This window comes from Pan troglodytes, chromosome 11 (assembly GCF_028858775.2).
Source record: "Pan troglodytes isolate AG18354 chromosome 11, NHGRI_mPanTro3-v2.0_pri, whole genome shotgun sequence".
Lineage (NCBI taxonomy): Eukaryota > Metazoa > Chordata > Mammalia > Primates > Hominidae > Pan > Pan troglodytes.
In genome coordinates this window covers 17,823,595-17,840,853 of record NC_072409.2, presented here as the reverse complement: position 1 = coordinate 17,840,853, position 17,259 = coordinate 17,823,595, and the positions used below count along the sequence as shown (strand labels likewise).

At 36.8% G+C, this 17,259-nt stretch overlaps 1 protein-coding gene across 1 annotated transcript in view; it reads right to left on the bottom strand.

The window, feature by feature from the left end:
* Window positions 1-261: 261 nt before the first annotated feature.
* The window catches only part of MEGF9 (multiple EGF like domains 9), a 113,971-nt gene continuing 96,973 nt past the window's right edge, over window positions 262-17,259 (bottom strand). Inside the window, exons 4-6 of the mRNA XM_520222.9 lie at window positions 12,134-12,277; window positions 7,468-7,737; window positions 262-5,368 (exon numbers count right to left, since the gene is read on the bottom strand). Coding sequence (XP_520222.6) covers window positions 4,917-5,368; window positions 7,468-7,737; window positions 12,134-12,277 — 866 coding nt within the window. The 3' untranslated portion in view covers window positions 262-4,916. The remainder of the gene's footprint in view (window positions 5,369-7,467; window positions 7,738-12,133; window positions 12,278-17,259) is intronic.

Genomic DNA, 17,259 nt, shown 5'->3' with positions numbered 1-17,259 from the left:
ATAGGCAAAAGCACAAACAAAAATATATGTTAATATATTTTCTTCTCAGGTTTTGTTTTCCTCTAAGAGAGGGAATCTTCTTCATGGATTTTTTTCCCCCCAAGTAGAAAACATTCTTTAAATGAACTTAAACAAAATACATGGCCAATAAATGAAGAGTTCAAAGATTTTTATGAAGTGGCCTGAAAATAAATGATCCTTGGCATGTATTTGAAGACATGAAACAACTCTGACCACACAAAAAAGTAAACAACAAATCTACAATAGGTACAAATTATATACATTTATTTTTAATAATTTTAAATAACACTCTTGTATAAATTCTTTCATATATTCAAATCATACACAAATTTAGAAATGCATGATGAAGCCTAGTACAGCATATGTATGAGACACATTTTTTAAGTTTGTGTTAGAATTTTAGTGACATAAATACAAGTTTAATGTTTCAGAAACATTCCCTAATTGCTCGGCCTATAATTTAATGTATTATAGAGTGCTTATGCCTAGCATTACAACTTGACTTTAAATCATTTAGCTTTTGGACTAACTTAGATCTGAAGCCCTGGGCTTACTTTCTAGGGCTGCTGCTGCAGTTATTGCGTATGCCTAAGTAACAAGAAAGATTCCCAAATTGCCTTTGAGCAAACATCATTCAACCACTGACATTTTAATGATCCATAACCTTTAGCCCGTTTGATATTATTTGACTTCTTCAGATGTATGAGTGTATTCTTCCTGCCTTTCCCTTTGGCATAGACACTGGCTCAGGGTTAAACAGAAAAATGCACTAACCTTCCCTTACTCCCCTGCACACGCCAAATTTATTTTAGCTCCCAAACTCCTTACTATCAAGAAGAGTATAACAGACCAAAGGTTCTTTGTGGATGAAGCCAGAAATGCTTTTCTTGCTGTAATAGGTTACACTGGGTTGCTTTTTACTTCTCTGAACTTTTTGTCAGAGAGCTTGCCTTGAGACGTGGAAATTCAATTCCTACCCACATAGCCCAAAATATAGGAACCAGGGATGTTCATTATAAGTGGTGTTATGTTCACCAAGCATCCTAAAAAGTGTAGGACCAAGGTGAATGATCTAATAACCCCGTTCCAATCAAAGCTGTCAAGAGGAAGTATTGTTGCTTTAGTTTTCTACTCCCAAAACGGCAGTTAAAGGGCTAAATATCCTGATGGTACTCAGCTGACCAAAATAAACTAGTAGGTCAGTGAGTATTGCTTTAATGGTCAATTTACCTGGGAATACTGGCGCTAGAGAACAGTGATATAATTTGAGGTGTCTACAAATGTTGTCTAAAAAACCTCTCTCCTCTCATCCCATGTTTCCTCTGTTCTCTACTCTTAAAATCTAGGTATCACTGGGAAGAGTAACGCACTAGGCCCACAGGACCTTAGTATTAATATAAATGAGCTTTAGTTTTCAAATGTCGTTTTTTTTCTCTATAACTGGAGAAATTCCATTAATAAAAGAACCCTAGGGGATAGAGGGTAGAGGGAGCGAGAGGGGAGTAAGGGAGGACACGGACATACTTAACACTACCTAGGGCACCTAACCATCAGAAATGCATAGGCGCTTACCAAAATGAATTAATGAAGATAAAAGCATCGCTTAATGGCAGTATCTGTAATTTCCAAATAAGATTCACATCAGTGCTATCTTATTTAAAAATAAACACATTTCCAATCCTTACACAAACATTCTCCCAATATTAGGCTTTCTTTTTCTTCCCTTTTTTTGAGACAGAGTCTTGCTCTGTCGCCCAGGCTGGAGTGAAATGGCGCCATCTCGGCTCACTGTAACCTCTGCCTCCCAGGTTCAAGTGATTCTCCTGCCTCAGCCTCCCAAGTAGCTGAGACTACAGGCACGTACACCCGGCTAATTTTTGTGTTTTTAGTAGAGACGGGATTTCGCCATGTTGACCAGGCTGGTCTCGAACTCCTGACCTTGTGATCCACCCGCCTCGGCCTCCCAAAGTGCTGGGATTACAGGCGTGAGCCGCCGCACCCGGCCCAAAATTAGGCTTTCTAAAGGACTGATGGCATCCTGCTGCCAGATGCCACAGTTTATGGGGCCCATGCCTTTAGAGGAAAGAACATTGTGCAGTGCATCCCATGCTAGTTTCCTAGAATGATTTCAGTGGTAGATCACTTTCTGATTGATTTATATTTTAAAGCAAATTATTTCCTGAATCAAAAAGCTAGAGACATTAGAGGATATTATTTAAAACAAATTTTAAGACTTTTTTTCCCATTGAGAAAAATTATAACCATGATCTAGGAGCCATTAACAAGTATTTAAAGATAAACTTTCTTTGTGATTCAATTTTTCAATACCTTTTAAGGTCTGTTTCAAGGAATTTCTACATGGTCAAAATCCTCTTAGACTCCAACAAACCTCCTTTCTCTCCATTGGTTTAACTTCTGTTTAATAAATGTTCACTTCTCACCACCTTTAATCCTGACCTTTTTTGGGGGGGCGGGGGGCGGTGTATCTGGGAGAAAGACAGGTATGCCATTTTGCACAATTTCTTAGAATTGTGCAGTCTGTACACACATATGCAGCAACTGCTAGGGAAAGCAAATTTTCCCTCCCTGCTTGGAGAGATGAGTTCACCTTAATGAAGCACAAACTGGCAGTTTTGTTTTCTAATCACTAATACTAACTTCAGATAGTAAATCTTCTTGTGTTCTTTTCACTAAGTGCTTCATAGCTGTATGGCCCTGGATTGCTCCTGATATTTAAAAAAAATTAAAAACATCCACAAGTAGAACTCTTCCTCCCAGCTTTCTTGTGTCCATGGCTAGGCAATTTCTGCATATAGTTGAAAAAACATGTGCTTTTAGAATTAGAAGCCCTGATTCCAAGCCTAATAATCACACACATTGTATAGCCTTGAACAAGATATTTAGCTCCTCTGTGCCTCAGCCTTTTCATCTATAAAATGGTGACAACAATTACTTCCTCAGGGGGCTATGGTGTGGAAGAGAGGACACACATATGGAAAAGTGCTTTGCAAACTACAAAGGGCTATAGAAAAACTAAATAATTTTCATATAATGTAATATAATGTAACCTCTATTCTTCTGAGCAATGGCCAAATACGCAAAGCACCCTCAGATTACCAGAAGTAGATTATTTGCTTGTACTCCCTCCAGAACATCATCTCCAAACCCTGAGAACAACTTAGGGGTCTCCTATAAAGGGATGACCAAGTTCTAGGTTTTTCTCTAGGGAAGTTAGGCAAAGGGGTCAGCTTGGATTTCCTAGGTCTAATCTAATAAGAAGTTTTTATTTTTTTTCTAACCACTTCACAGTTCACTGTTCCTCCTAATAAGTTATATTTGACATCTGACCACCTTTCCCACCCACCTTGCTTAACCCAAAATGTCAATATCATAATAAATGAGAGCAACAGTAGTTGGCCTCTAGGAAAAAACTGCATCAAAAAGCAAGAACTAACTAGACACACCCATCTACAAAGCTGCTCATTGACCAGACAGGAAGACAATGGGAGAACTATAGCACTGCAGGGAGATGGCACATACCTCATGGCAAATGAGTGACAGGCTATGTTCACATGTAGGAGATTTTTTATTTGGGGTGAGGGAGGATTATAAATATTTCATAGGCATGAAAACTACAGATCCCAAGTAATATGATGGCTTTTCTCTTGGAACTAAAATGTTTCTATCCTTTGGAAGACTATCTTTTACATTCAAGAAAAACATTTTTAATGAGGATATGTTTTATATTAATCTATGTAAAATATATAGGGTGGCTAATGTCTAATTAGATTAATGTTTTTGGAGAATGCATCCTATGTCCCAGCTTAACGATTACTGACTTCAAAATCTATTGCTTGAATCATAGTAAGTCAAAGAGCATATAACTCTACTTTTAGACTGAGAAAGGAAAGAAAGATTAGAAACATTCGACCTCTTATAAATTTCAGCAATGTCCTCAAGAAGGACTAAAAATGACGGATGCTCACCAGAGTCCCAGCTCTAGCAATATTGCCATCTATTTTACAGTATTTTAAGCAATCCCCATATTTTTCTTTTTACAACACCATTAACTGCTGTACAAATAAATTCCAGATGATAAAATATGACGATTTTTTTTTTACAAATAGATACAAATACAACGTCGACCAGATATGCTACATTAACTATGTACACCTTATTTCTCTAGAGGCAGGAATATTCCTTATTTTTAGACAATTTATCATTTACACTGAGACCCTGAGGAGGACCATCAGCCTCCTGCTCCCCAATGCTGCCTTCCTCCCTTAGAAGCTTATCCTGTGCTTTCAACTCATCACTGAGCAAGAATCCTGGGAGGAAAAAACCAAGCCCTTCTGAAGATCTTGGGACTTTTCTACCCCTGTTCTAGAAACGATCAAGATTATTTATTGTGATACAGCCTAGAAACAAGCTTTTCCTCAATGATGTCCTTTTGTATAGTAAAATGAATATAATCCCTGACCCTGTTTTAAAAAAAATGTTTCAGGAATGGAGATGAAGTCTTCCAGCAGTCTTTTCCCCCTCCACATCCATCATCTTGTTACCACTGGCTTGGTGAACGCTTCCCCAGGAGTCTATCTGGAGGTCAAAGTGGTTTTGGGCTGCACTATGGGGTTCAGCCTTTCCATACTCCCATGAGGTTTGGTACAAAAATATACTTTACTTCAAGTCCTAATGACAGTGAACGCTTCAGATCTTCATGGGAAAACTAAGAGCAATAGATAGGCTAAGCGCATTACAAATTTGTACCTGAAAATTTCAGATGCACTATTTGCCTTTGCTTTCTCAGCAAACTCTAGCCAGGCTTTGTCTGGCCCAGGGGCTGACACTGTCTTAGCAAGCACTGTGGTTTAACAATTCAGAACAGTTCTAGCTCCTTAGGCTTTGTAGTTATGTATGGGCGTCGTCAGGGTCAGCTGCCCATTGGGAGCCACTTCATTGCCATCATCTTCCAACAATCCCGAAACATCTGCATTGGGAATGCTGTCATGGTAGCTGCTGAAACTGATATTGTCTTCTTTCAGCTCGATGGTCCAAAAGGGGGCATTGAGTTTCCGGTTTTGGTACTCGCGGTACATATACACAGCCCCCACAAATCCCATTAGCAGCACCACAACAATGATGATGACTGTCAAAATGATGATGTTAAATTGGGTCCATGATACATCAGCTAAAGCTGAAGTGCTGTTTTCAGAAGTGCTTACTGAAAAGATAGTCTGCAGGGTTGTAGGGGTAAAAGTACTATTTATAACAGGGGTGGGCACTGATGTGGTCAAAGAGGCATTGGAAACCAAAATGGTAGAACCTTCAGGTGTTGGAAGAATAACTTCTGAAAATAAAAACAGAGAATGAAATGTAAAAGACAAAATTATCTAGTTTTGAGAAACAATAAAAGAAATACGCATGGGAGTGAATGTTGATGTAGGATGTTGACATGATATTCTGCTTTAAGGTAATGCAAGTTAAAAATAATGGTTAAAGAAATATAGTGATAAGGGTAAGAATCAGGGTCTAGAAAGCTAGATTATTACATCTATGGCTGTTTTCCAATATGTATAATATCTACATTAAAATCTTTGGGCCGGGCGTGGTGGCTCACACCTGTAATCCCAGCACTTTGGGTGGCCGAGGAGGGTGGATCACGAGGTCAGGAGTTCAAGACCAGCCTGGCCAAGATGGTGAAACCTGTCTCTACTGAAAATACAAAAAATTAGCTGGGCGTGGTGGCGGGTGCCTGTAATCCCAGCTACTCGAGAGGCTGAGGCAGAGAACTGTTTGAACCTGGGAGGCGGAGATTGCAGTGAGCTGAGATCATGCCACTGCACTCCAGCCTGGGTGACAGAGCGAGACTCTGTCTCAAAAAAAAAAAAAAAAAAAATCTTTGGGAAAATACCAGTGTTGGAGTTTTCCATTCTTATTTACTCTTAGATAAAATCATACAAATTCCTGCAAAGGCAGTAAATTTGTCACTACTGAGCTCTAAATCACATAGTTAAAAGTAACAGGGACATATGGCAATCATTTGAACAAAAATAAGTCTAACAAGTCTGATGGCATTTCATAAAGGTAAAATAATTATCTGCAAAGGAGGTGTAGGGAAAACTATACCTCTAGTTATGTCTGAAAAACAAATTTTAAATGTCTGAGGCTGCCATCAGCCAAGAGAGAAAACAGCTTTCCTTAATTCCATGTGTAGGAATTCTTCCTTTGTGTAGATTACAGCTACTTTATAATTTAGGTATTATACTTTGTATTTCTAATGGCAGCATAGTTTGGTGGAAGGACTAAAGGCTTTGGAATCAAATAGAAGTGTGTGGCTATAGATAAGTAAATATTTTTAAAGCTCAGTTTCCTTATCTGTAAAATGTGAATAATAACATCAACTTTGCCGAGTTCTTGGGAAGGATTAAATGAAATAATATACTACACAGCATTATCACATTTAATGCTTACAGTGCTTGGCATATAGTAGGTACTCAATAAAAGTATTACTATTATTATTATAATTCTTCACCATGAAAGCCATATCAATTTATTCTAAAAAGAGGCAAAGTTTATATATATTACCTATTAGCTAATAAGAAAAATCATCAGTTCTGTCAGCTAACTATGGACAAAGTGTGCCTCCCAAATAGGTAAGAGAACTGAGTAGCAGGATCTCTAGCTAGTAATAGGGTTCAATCTGAATCTTTTTGCCTTGATCACTACAGTATAAAGATATCAAGAAAATGGCAGAAAGATGACAGTTGCCATAGACCAACTGTTCATCAGCCTCGTGTTCAGCATGTTAAGAATATCAAAGAGTGGTTTGTAGAACAGCATGGTCCAATCTCTCTGTGACCTAATAAGCCCTCAATATCCTAACTCATCCTGAATTCATAATCATTAATTTTAATTACTGAGCTTTCCTATAAGAAATATTTTGCCATGTGGATAACTTTTGCTTTTAAAAATCAAAAGGAATATTATTATTTCCTCCATTGTACATGGGGAAACTTAGGCCCAAAGTTAGGACAGATGCTAGAATGAACTCCAGCTTCTCAGCTGGAACTTCTAACCAGATTAGATGTCCCTACTTCAAAAGACCTTTGAGGATCCCTCAAAGTGATGAGAATAAAGGAAGCAAAGAATAAAAGAAATGATAGGATTCTTAAATTATTAACATAAAAATAAAAATAGATGAAGAGAAAAATGTGAGAACATTTTGTCTCACTGTCGCAATGATTTTGTCTTGGTCCTCAAATTTCTGGAGTTGACTGTGGAGTGTCAGAAGAGCAGCAGGAATGGAAGGAAACCTCTTTAGGCAAATATCTATCAAAATCTATTTCCAGAAACTCCTCTGGTAGCGTTAGAAGGTTTTACAAAGCCTTCCATTTTTCACTGCTAGTTTTAGATATTAAATTTACAATCACTTAGGTGAAGTTTTACCTTTCTTGATGCAATTTCCCTCGAGGTCGTGAATATAACCTTCTAGGCAGTTCTCACACCAAAACCCAGTGGTGTTATGGAGGCAGTTGATGCACTCACCACTCTCGGGCTTACAAATCTTTGGAGTTTTAACTGGGTCCACATGGCCGTGACATTGGCACTTTCTACAGATGCTGTCAAAATTGTAATAGCCATTTTCACATTTATTGCAGTTCGGGCCTATGTAACCATCTTTACACTGGTCACATTCAGGTTCCAATTCACTCGATTCTAAAAGAGAGAATGCCAAAATAGTTTAGTACAGTCTGAAGCTACAATTAAAAATGCAAAACAACTACTAGTCCTTAAAAAGATTTATAATCCCAGAACTTTGGAGGCCAAGGTGGAAGGATTGCTTGAGCCCAGGAGTTTGAGACCAGCCTGGGCAACATGATGAGACCCTGTTTCTAATTGGTTTTTTATAAACCTTCCCTACTGTCTCCTCTCTAGAGACATATAATAATCTCTATTAATTAATTAAACTAATAATCTATAATCTATTTACTAATTTTCCAGCTTATTGTAGGAATGATGGGGCCATCCAGAGAACCTATTCACGTAGAGAGCAAAATAAATAGGCTTACATAAGGAGTCTGAATGATTATGATGGGTTGGCACTCTCATAATTGTGTTATTCCCTTCTTTTTATAGATGACAGATTGGATAAAATATTGTTTTAACAAAAACTTCCTCCATCCCTCCCAAACTTAAATGTGAGTACTCCGCAGACTTCTATTCTTGGTTTCTTTCTCTTCTCTGCTCATTTTCCATGGGTGGCCTCATCCACTGACATCACCAACAATTCCAATATGTGTATGTGTATCTCTAGTCTACATCTCTGTCCTAAATTCCAAACTATATACTAACTTCCTGTACACCTGGATCCACAAACATCTCAAACTTAACATGTACAATGCTGTCCTCAGTATCTTCCCTTCCTGAGTCCTGTCTTCCTCCAATGTTCCCTAGATCTCAGTGAATGGTACCAACATCTACCCACTTGCATAAGCCAAAACACTGAGAATCATCTCTCAATCCTCTTCCTCCCTATGTCCCTTCTAAGCAGTTATCAATTCATATTAATTGTACCTGATTAAAGTCTTTCCAATCCACAGATGTCTCTTTCCATTCCCACTGGAGTGATCTTAGATTAAGCCTTCATCATTTCTCACCTAGATTATTGTAGCTACTTCCTCATGGTTCTTTTTATCACAATGCACCCCTACATTCACTTTGAACTTCAAAGTAAATAAGAATATGTTACTTCTCTAGAGAAATCTCTTCAATGGTTCCCTAACTCCTTCAGGATTAAGTGAAAATGTAATCGAATTTTTAGTACTTTTCATAATCTGACCTCTGCCTACTTCTCTCAACTTTTCTCTCTTCACTTCACACTCCACCACCCCCTAAGGTTCAGGCACATTAAATGGCTTAAAAGAACTCCCAAATACCCAAATACTGCCTGCTTTCTTCTCTCTGAGGTTTTGTACATACTACTTTCTCTGCATGGGACATCCTCTTGTCTCTCTCTTTCTAGTTCAGTTAGCAAATTCAATCTGTAGGAATTAACTCAGGTATTACTTCTTCTCAGAAGCACAGAAGTTTTCCTTGATTCGCTCAGTTTGGGATAGGGTTAGTCTATGCTTAACTGTAACACATGTCATTTGAAATTGTAATTACCTAGTTACTTGTGTGTTTCTCCCATTAAACTATGAGCTATTTGACATTTTTCTGTCTTTATCGCCAATGTTTAGCACAGTGCCTAAAACACAGCATGTGTTCAATATATATCTACTGAGTAATTTCACTTTAGGCAGTAGGAACATAACAACTCATACCTATCTGTTTCCTTTTTATTCTTCATAGGATTTCAATTCTGGATTCTTAATTATATTTAATAAATAATTTTTAATAATTAACAAGTCATCTTTTAAATCTGCTAGATAGATTAGTTCTTTCCTTAGAATTTACTATTATAATTACACTAACAGGATCACCCTGTTATCTAAACACAGACTAATGTTATTATAGCAGGAATACTTTACAGTGGTCATGGAACTTGTGGCAATGAATCATATTTCTGATGCTCTTTAAGAAAAATGAATTCCTTTCATCTTTCACTTTTACTTTTTAAAATGGCTCTGAGATATAATTTATATACCGTAACATTCAACCATTAAAAGTATACAATTCAATGGTTTTAGTATATTCCCAGAGTGTGCAACTGATAAAGAATTCTAACTTACCACTTACAATCCTAGTGGGTAGTGTGATCTCAACTAAGTTACTAAACTCTGGGCCTCAGCTTTCCATATTTCAAATAAAGGAATTAAACCAGAAATACTTAGGTTACTTTCAGCAATAAAAGGTGGCAGCTGAATTATTCATAACCCATGCAAACAATAATATGCAGGAAAAAAATTCTTAGTGAAAAGGCATATATTCCTTGTTCTCAATGAAGTTACAGCTTACAACAGTACCATATTTTACAGCATTTTTGTACTTCAACAACTATAGCAACAATAATCTAAAGAATTCCTGAGGAAATGACTGAAGGACTGAAATTAAGGTTTGTGAAAGCCTTTCATGCCTGTCATGGGCAGATCAACTGGACCTCAAATATGACATTCAATGTGCTGCCAGATGTTTCACTCCTTCTGCCTTATACTTTGTTTCTGCCATTCTTAAGTAGTTTCTTGATCAAATAAGCTGTTTTAAGATTTCTGTACCATTGTTCCTACTGATATTTTTATCTGAAATGTCCTTCCTTCTCCTGTCTACCTGCTAAATGCAGACTCCCATCACGAGACTCAGCTTTTATGTCACATCCTCTCTGAAGCCATTGCTGATATTCCCCCACTCCAGGCAAAGTAATTATTCCCTCTTGGTGCATCCACTATACATAAATACATGATATTGCACTGCAGTACGAGAGCTTGAGGGACAGGATAATTTCCTACTGGGAGGTATAGAAAAGTCTTCATGAAGCAGGTAACATTTGAATTGGGCCTTGCTAAGAAGGTCACCATCAAGAAAGCAAAAAATTAAACCACAAAATAGAAAAAATATTTATAAATCATATATCTGTTAAGGGACTTGTATCTAGAATATATAAAGAATTATTTCAACTCAATGATAACAAGATAAATAATCCAAATTTTAAATGTGCAAAGGATCTGAACAGACATTTCTCTAAATATATGAATGAACAATAAGCACATAACTAGCCATCAGGAACATGCAACTTAAAACCACAGTGGAATACCACACTTCATATCTACTAGGATGGCTATAATTATATAAAGGCGGATAGTAAGTGTTGGTGAAGCTGTGGAAAATTTGGAACCTACATACAGGGTTGGTGAGAATGAGAATGCAAAATGGTGTACTCATTTTGGAAAACAGTCTGACAGTTCCTCAAGAGGATAAACATAGTTACTACAGGACCCAGGAATTCCACTCCTAGGTATACACTGAAGATAAATGAAAATATATGTACATACAAAAACATGTATACAAATGTTCACAGCAGCATTATTTGTAATAGCTAAAAAGTGGAAACAACACAAATGTCTATCAATTGATGAAGAGAGCAATGAAATGGGGTATAACACAATAATATATTATTTAGTAACAAAAAGGAATGAAGTATTGAGACATATTATAACATGAATGAACTGAAAATACTATGCTAAGTGAAAAAAGCCAGACACACAAGGCCATGTATTGTATGACTTCATTTGTATGAAATGTTCAGAATGGGCAAATCCATAGAGCAGAAAAAGTAGGTTAGTGGTTGCCTAAGGCCAGAGGAAAAGGGAGTAATTGCTAATGATTATAGGATTGTTTTTTAGGTCCTTTTGTTGGGGGAGGTGATGAAAATTTCTAAAATTGATTGTGGTCATGGTTGCAAAACTTTGAGACTATGTACTAAAAAAACTGAATTTTGCATCTTAAATTGTATGAAATGTGAATTACAGCTCAACAAAGCTATTATTTAAACAGACAGGGAGAAAAGAAAGGAAAGAAAGAAAGAAAAGAAAGAAGGAAGGAAGGAAAGAAAGAAAGAAAGAAAGAAAAAGAAGGAAGGACGGAAGGAAGGAAGGAAGGAAGAAAGAAAGAAAGAAAGAAAGAAAGGAAAAAATTCAAACCAGCACCACCCAGCTAAGCTGCTTCGAAAGTCCTAGTAGAAAATATGTGAAATAATGAATGCTTACTGTTTTAAGCCACTAAATTTTAGGGTAATCGGTTATTTAGCAATAGATAACTAATATATATATCAGGATTAAATGAGTCAACTATATTTATTAGATTGCAATTAGTCAACATTATTCGGTATCTAGGAGGAACTAATTAGTAAATGTTACCTTGAAATAGGTGAGCAAAAGTTGCTCAGTCTTGAAGTTCCTGCATTAACTCATTATGCAGGTTTTTAGACACTTTAAGTCTCATTCACATATATATATTTGGATTAGATTATAAATTCCTGGAAAGGAAAACTTTTGCTGTTTTTATAACTCCCTTTCACCTATAGCATCCAGAACTTTATTCATCAATGCAACTTATACCTATTGATAACTGATTTTTTTTTTTCCCTCTAAAATGAAAAGTTAGAGAAAGGCCTTACTTATAGAGCAGGTGCCTGTAGATGTCACTGCTGAACAAGGGCAGCGAAGACATTCTTTAGTGGCATCAGGACTCTGATAAAATCCTTCTTTACATTCTTCACAGTGATTTCCTTTGCTATTTTCCTGGCAGTTTAAACAAGCACCTAAAAGAAGCAAATTATTTTTAAAAGTTAAAGATTTACCTTGAAAGCCAAGTAACTTTCAAAAATCATGCCTGCAACAAAAAGATCATAAGAAAAAGAAAAACTAATAGGGATTGGATAGAGTTAATTTCTACCCCACCTGATTTCTATACTGCCCATGTCTATGAATTGTGTCCCCTACTAGATTGTAAGCTCCTTAGGGAAAGGTGGGATACAAGATTAGTGGCTCAATAAACCCTTGCTGGTTGATCTGATTACATACCAAAAGTAGCAACTATACGCCAAGGAGAAAATAAAAACAATCCAAATACATATTAATAGAAGAATAGATAAATTGTGGCATTTTCATAAGTGAACTAATCATACATGCATGAACATGCACAAATCTTTTTTTTTTTTTTTTTTTAGAGATGGGGCCTCCCAAGTGGCTGGGACTACAGGAGCATGCCATTACACCCGGCTAATTTTTAAATTATTTTATGAGACAGGATTTCACTGTGTTGCCCAGGCTGATACTGAACTCTCAGCCTCCAGCGATTCTCCTGCGTCGGCCTCCCAAAGTTTTGGGATTACAGGCGTGAGCCATTAGATTAGCCACCCAGCCTAAATCTTAAAAAGAACGTTGGTTGAAAAGCAAATTGGGGAATAACACATACAGAAAGAGAATACTTACTAAAATTTAAAAACCACACTAAGCCCACTAAGCAAATGGATACAGAGTACACTAACCAGATGGATATAAACATGAGGTAAAAATTAAAATGTGGATTGCGAGGGTATAGGGGAATTTTATACTCTGCTTGTCTCTGTGGAGGGAGGGGGGTAAAACAGGACTAGGGAGGAAAAGAGGACCTCAACTTTATTGAAATTTTCTATTTCAAAGATGTAACTATATACATATATATATAAATATGAAGCAAAATGTCAAAATGTTAATCTTTATTATTAATAATTCTGGGTGTGAGTGTATGGGTATTTGCTATATTATTCTCCATAGTTTTATATATTTAAAAATTTAAAGTAAAAATAAAAACAATTAATAAAGAAAAGAAAAAAACGAAACAAAGTTAGGTTTTCTAATAATACTCCCTTGGCACTCTATTAGTAAGGATGTTCTACAGACATGGAAGCAGCATAACATTTGAAAATACAAAATGAGAAAGTGTAGCATAATTTACATTCCTTCCTTATGGGGCCAGGAAGATTCAAAGGGACACTCAGAACTACTATTATGGAAATTAGTGAGTAAACTCTACATAGAAATCTAGGAAGATAATGACATTTTACAAAGTAAGCTAACTACAGTTCAATGCTAAAACTATTCGTAAAAGTCTTGATTTCTTTTCCTTACTAGCAGAAATATTTTTAAAAGGGGAGAGAGAATAAGGCTGTGAAATAAAATGGTCTCACAACTGAAGCAAAACTTGAAAAAAACAAAAGAATGAAAATGTCATCAACCTACATGTTAAAAAGCTCAATTCTTTTATTTTTTTTTTCTTTTGAGACGGAGATCGCTCTGTGGCTCAAGCTAGAGTGCAGTGGCATGATCTCTGCTCACCACTCACTGCAACCTCCATCTTCAGGTTCAAGTGATCCTCCTGCCTCAGCTTCCCAAGTACCTGGGATTACAGGCGCATGTCACCACGCCTGGCTAATTTTTGTATTTTAGTAGAGATAGGGTTTCACTATGTTGGCCAGGCCGGTCTCGAACTTCTGACCTCAAGTGATGCGCCCATGTAGGCCTCCCTAGTGTAAATCTCAATTCTTAACTGACTACAGCAAAATTCCCCCAAACTTCATAAATTTATTGTGAAAGATATCTTCAAAAGTTTATGTGAACACTTAACATTAAATCAAACTTGTATGTAAATATCATCGTTTTCAATCATGTAATTGTAAAGGCCTGATAGTGTTAATGATATTTTTCCCACATAACAAAGTAGTATATATTCATGCTGTGGTAGACACTTTAGGTACTGGCTTCTTTCAGATCTTCTTGTGATCTCTCTTTAGCTATGTATCTTTGTGACAATAAAAAACAGCTGAAAAATACATACTAGGAAACTGGAGTTTTGCTCTAAAAATAAAACAATTTTAAAAGTTAAACTGTTCCTCAGGTTGGACACGTCAAAACCTGCATTATGTGTGAAATCTGTCTACCTACTCTCCCCCTTTTAAAAATGTTCAATACAAAGAATTTTTAAGAGAAAAAGTTCTGATAAAGTGCTAAGCTTTAATATAAAAAATACCTGGAAAAAAAAAAGCTAACAGTTCCATAGTCAAATCTGGAGGTTCAGGGTAAGATGCAGTCCAATAATAAGTCCTTTGTGCATAGCTGATGTGACAAGAAAAGATCATGTTGCTACCCTTTATATACATATATACATACATACATATATATATATATATGTATGTATGTATGTATATGCCAGGCATGGTGGCTCACGCCTGTAATCCCAGCACTTTGGGAGGCCAAGGCAGGCGGATTACCTGAGGTCAAGAGTTCGAGACCAGCCTGACCAACATGGTGAAACCCTATCTCTATTAAAAATACAAAATTAGTCAGGTGTGGTGGTGCATGCCTGTAATCCCAGCTACTCAGAAGGATGAGACAGGAGAATCACTTGAATCTGGAAAGCAGAGGTTGTGGTGAGCCGAGATCACACAATTGCACTCCAGCCTGGGCAACAAGAGTGAAACTCCTTTTCAAAAATAATAATAATAAATAAATACATATATGTAAGTGTGTGTGTGTGTGTACACACACACACACACTTGTAATCCTTTACTCCTACAGGGCTACTGGGCTTACATGCTTACTATTTTGGGGCTTTTTACTATTCTAAATAAGACTCCACATGTTTATGACTACCACAATATAATTCTACTCTCTTAAGCCATTTATACCAGAATATTTTTTCCAGAAGAATTTTTTATTTCTGTTTGTTTTTTGGCCATACCCTGCAATGAGAAATCAATGAGTAAAAAAAAAAAATAACCTTACGGGGTAAACAATACTATCTCAAAAGTAAAAATGAAAGCAAGTATAAGTATACAATTTAGCCCAACACAGGGGCTCAAACCTGTAATCCCAGCACTTTGGGAGGTCAGTGTAGGTGGATTGCTTGAGCCCCAGAGTTTGAGACCAGCCTGGGCAACAGGGCAAAATACTGTCTCTACAAAAAATACAAAAATTAGCTGGGTGTGGTGGTGCATGCCTGAGTCCCAGCTACTCAGGAGGCTGAGGTGGGAGGATCGCTTGAGTCTGGAAGGTTGAGGCTGTAGTGAGCTATGATCATGCCACTGCACTCCAGCCCAGGAAACAGAGCAAGACCCTGTCTCAGAAGAAAAAAAAATAAATTAAAAAAAGAATAAAATTCATTGATTCTTAAATATTCATCACTGTTTACATTGCTTTAAGGTGCATGTACCTAAAGTACAACTATAGAGAAAGAAAACAAATAAATTAAAGATAGGCCAGACATAAATAACCAAAGCGTTAACAACAGTCGTGAAAGGCAATAGCCCTTTCAGAGTTTTTCTCCCTCTAGTCTTCAAATTATCTCTAGTATACATGCATCACTTTTATTTTTTATTATCTTGATTTTTCTTATTGTAAAATAACACACTGTAAAATATATCACATACACATTGTAAAATATTTCAAGAACTCAAACAATTTGAAACACTTCATATATATTTAATAATTATTTATTTTTACAATAAAAATAAAGACCATAACGTTTAAAACCTATATACAGTAGAAACTAATGATGTGAATTTGCTTCTTTAATAGCTTACAACTCCTCTGTGAGAGGCAACATAGCATTAAGAAATGGTATGGGGCCGGGTGCGGTGGCTCACGCCTGTAATCCCAGCACTCTGGGAGGCCGAGGCGGTCGGATCACGAGATCAGGAGATCAAGACCATCCTGGCTAACACGGTGAAACCCCGTCTCTACTAAAAATATAAAAAATTAGCCGGGAATAGTGGTGGGCGCCTGTAGTCCCAGCTACTCGGGAGGCTGAGGCAGGAGAATGGCGTGAATCCGGGAGGTGGAGCTTGCAGTGAGCCCAGATCAGCCACTGCACTCCAGCCTGGGCGACAGAGCAAGACTCTGTCTCAAGAAAAAAAAAAAAAAAAAGGTGGTATGGGATTTAATGTCAAATTTGTGTTTCATTTCCAGCTGAACTTCTCACAAACTAAGTTACCTTAAGCAAACAGCTTCTCTGATTTTCACTTTTCTAATCTGTAAAATGGGATAATAATTCTTTGGCTAACGATTTAATATAATGTGAGCATTTCAAAGGGTGAAAGACTATTCCATAGGACATAATGTTTTCTCTTTATGTCTTAATTTCCTCATCTGTAAATTTTAAAAGCTGAACTAGATGAAATCTAAGGTTTCCTTTAAATCTAAAATCTAAGAATCTTTCTTTTATGATAAATGATACATAAAAATAAGCTGAAGTTTAACATTGTTCATTATGCTCTGCCTGGAACCCCCCAAAATATAACAATACTGCCCTAAAACTCACATTCTCATTGCTGAAAGATGGCCAAAGGGTGGATCAAAAGAAAAAGGAATGTTTCCTGAAGATGATTTTTTCATGCTCCTTGACTAAGCATCTCAAAAATCTTTGTAGAGATAACCAAGAAAATAACTAGTCAAAGAAAGGAATGTAGGGCTCCTTTCCAGCCAAATTCAGGGACAAAACATTGAAAACATACATTGTTACCTGCAAAAAGACCTTTCCTTATTCCTTTATTTATTTTACCATTTCATCATTTATATATAAACCTATCTGAAATACAGTAATGTGCTTTGTTGTAGGAAGAAATGCCTTACCCTCTTTATAGAACAAAAGGCAAGCTTTAACCCGTCAAACTGAAAGAAGGCCAGTATGGAGCCCAGGTTAACAAGGGAGAGAGTAACAGGGCATAAGGTCAGAGAGAAAGGCAGGGCCCAGAAAATGTAAAAC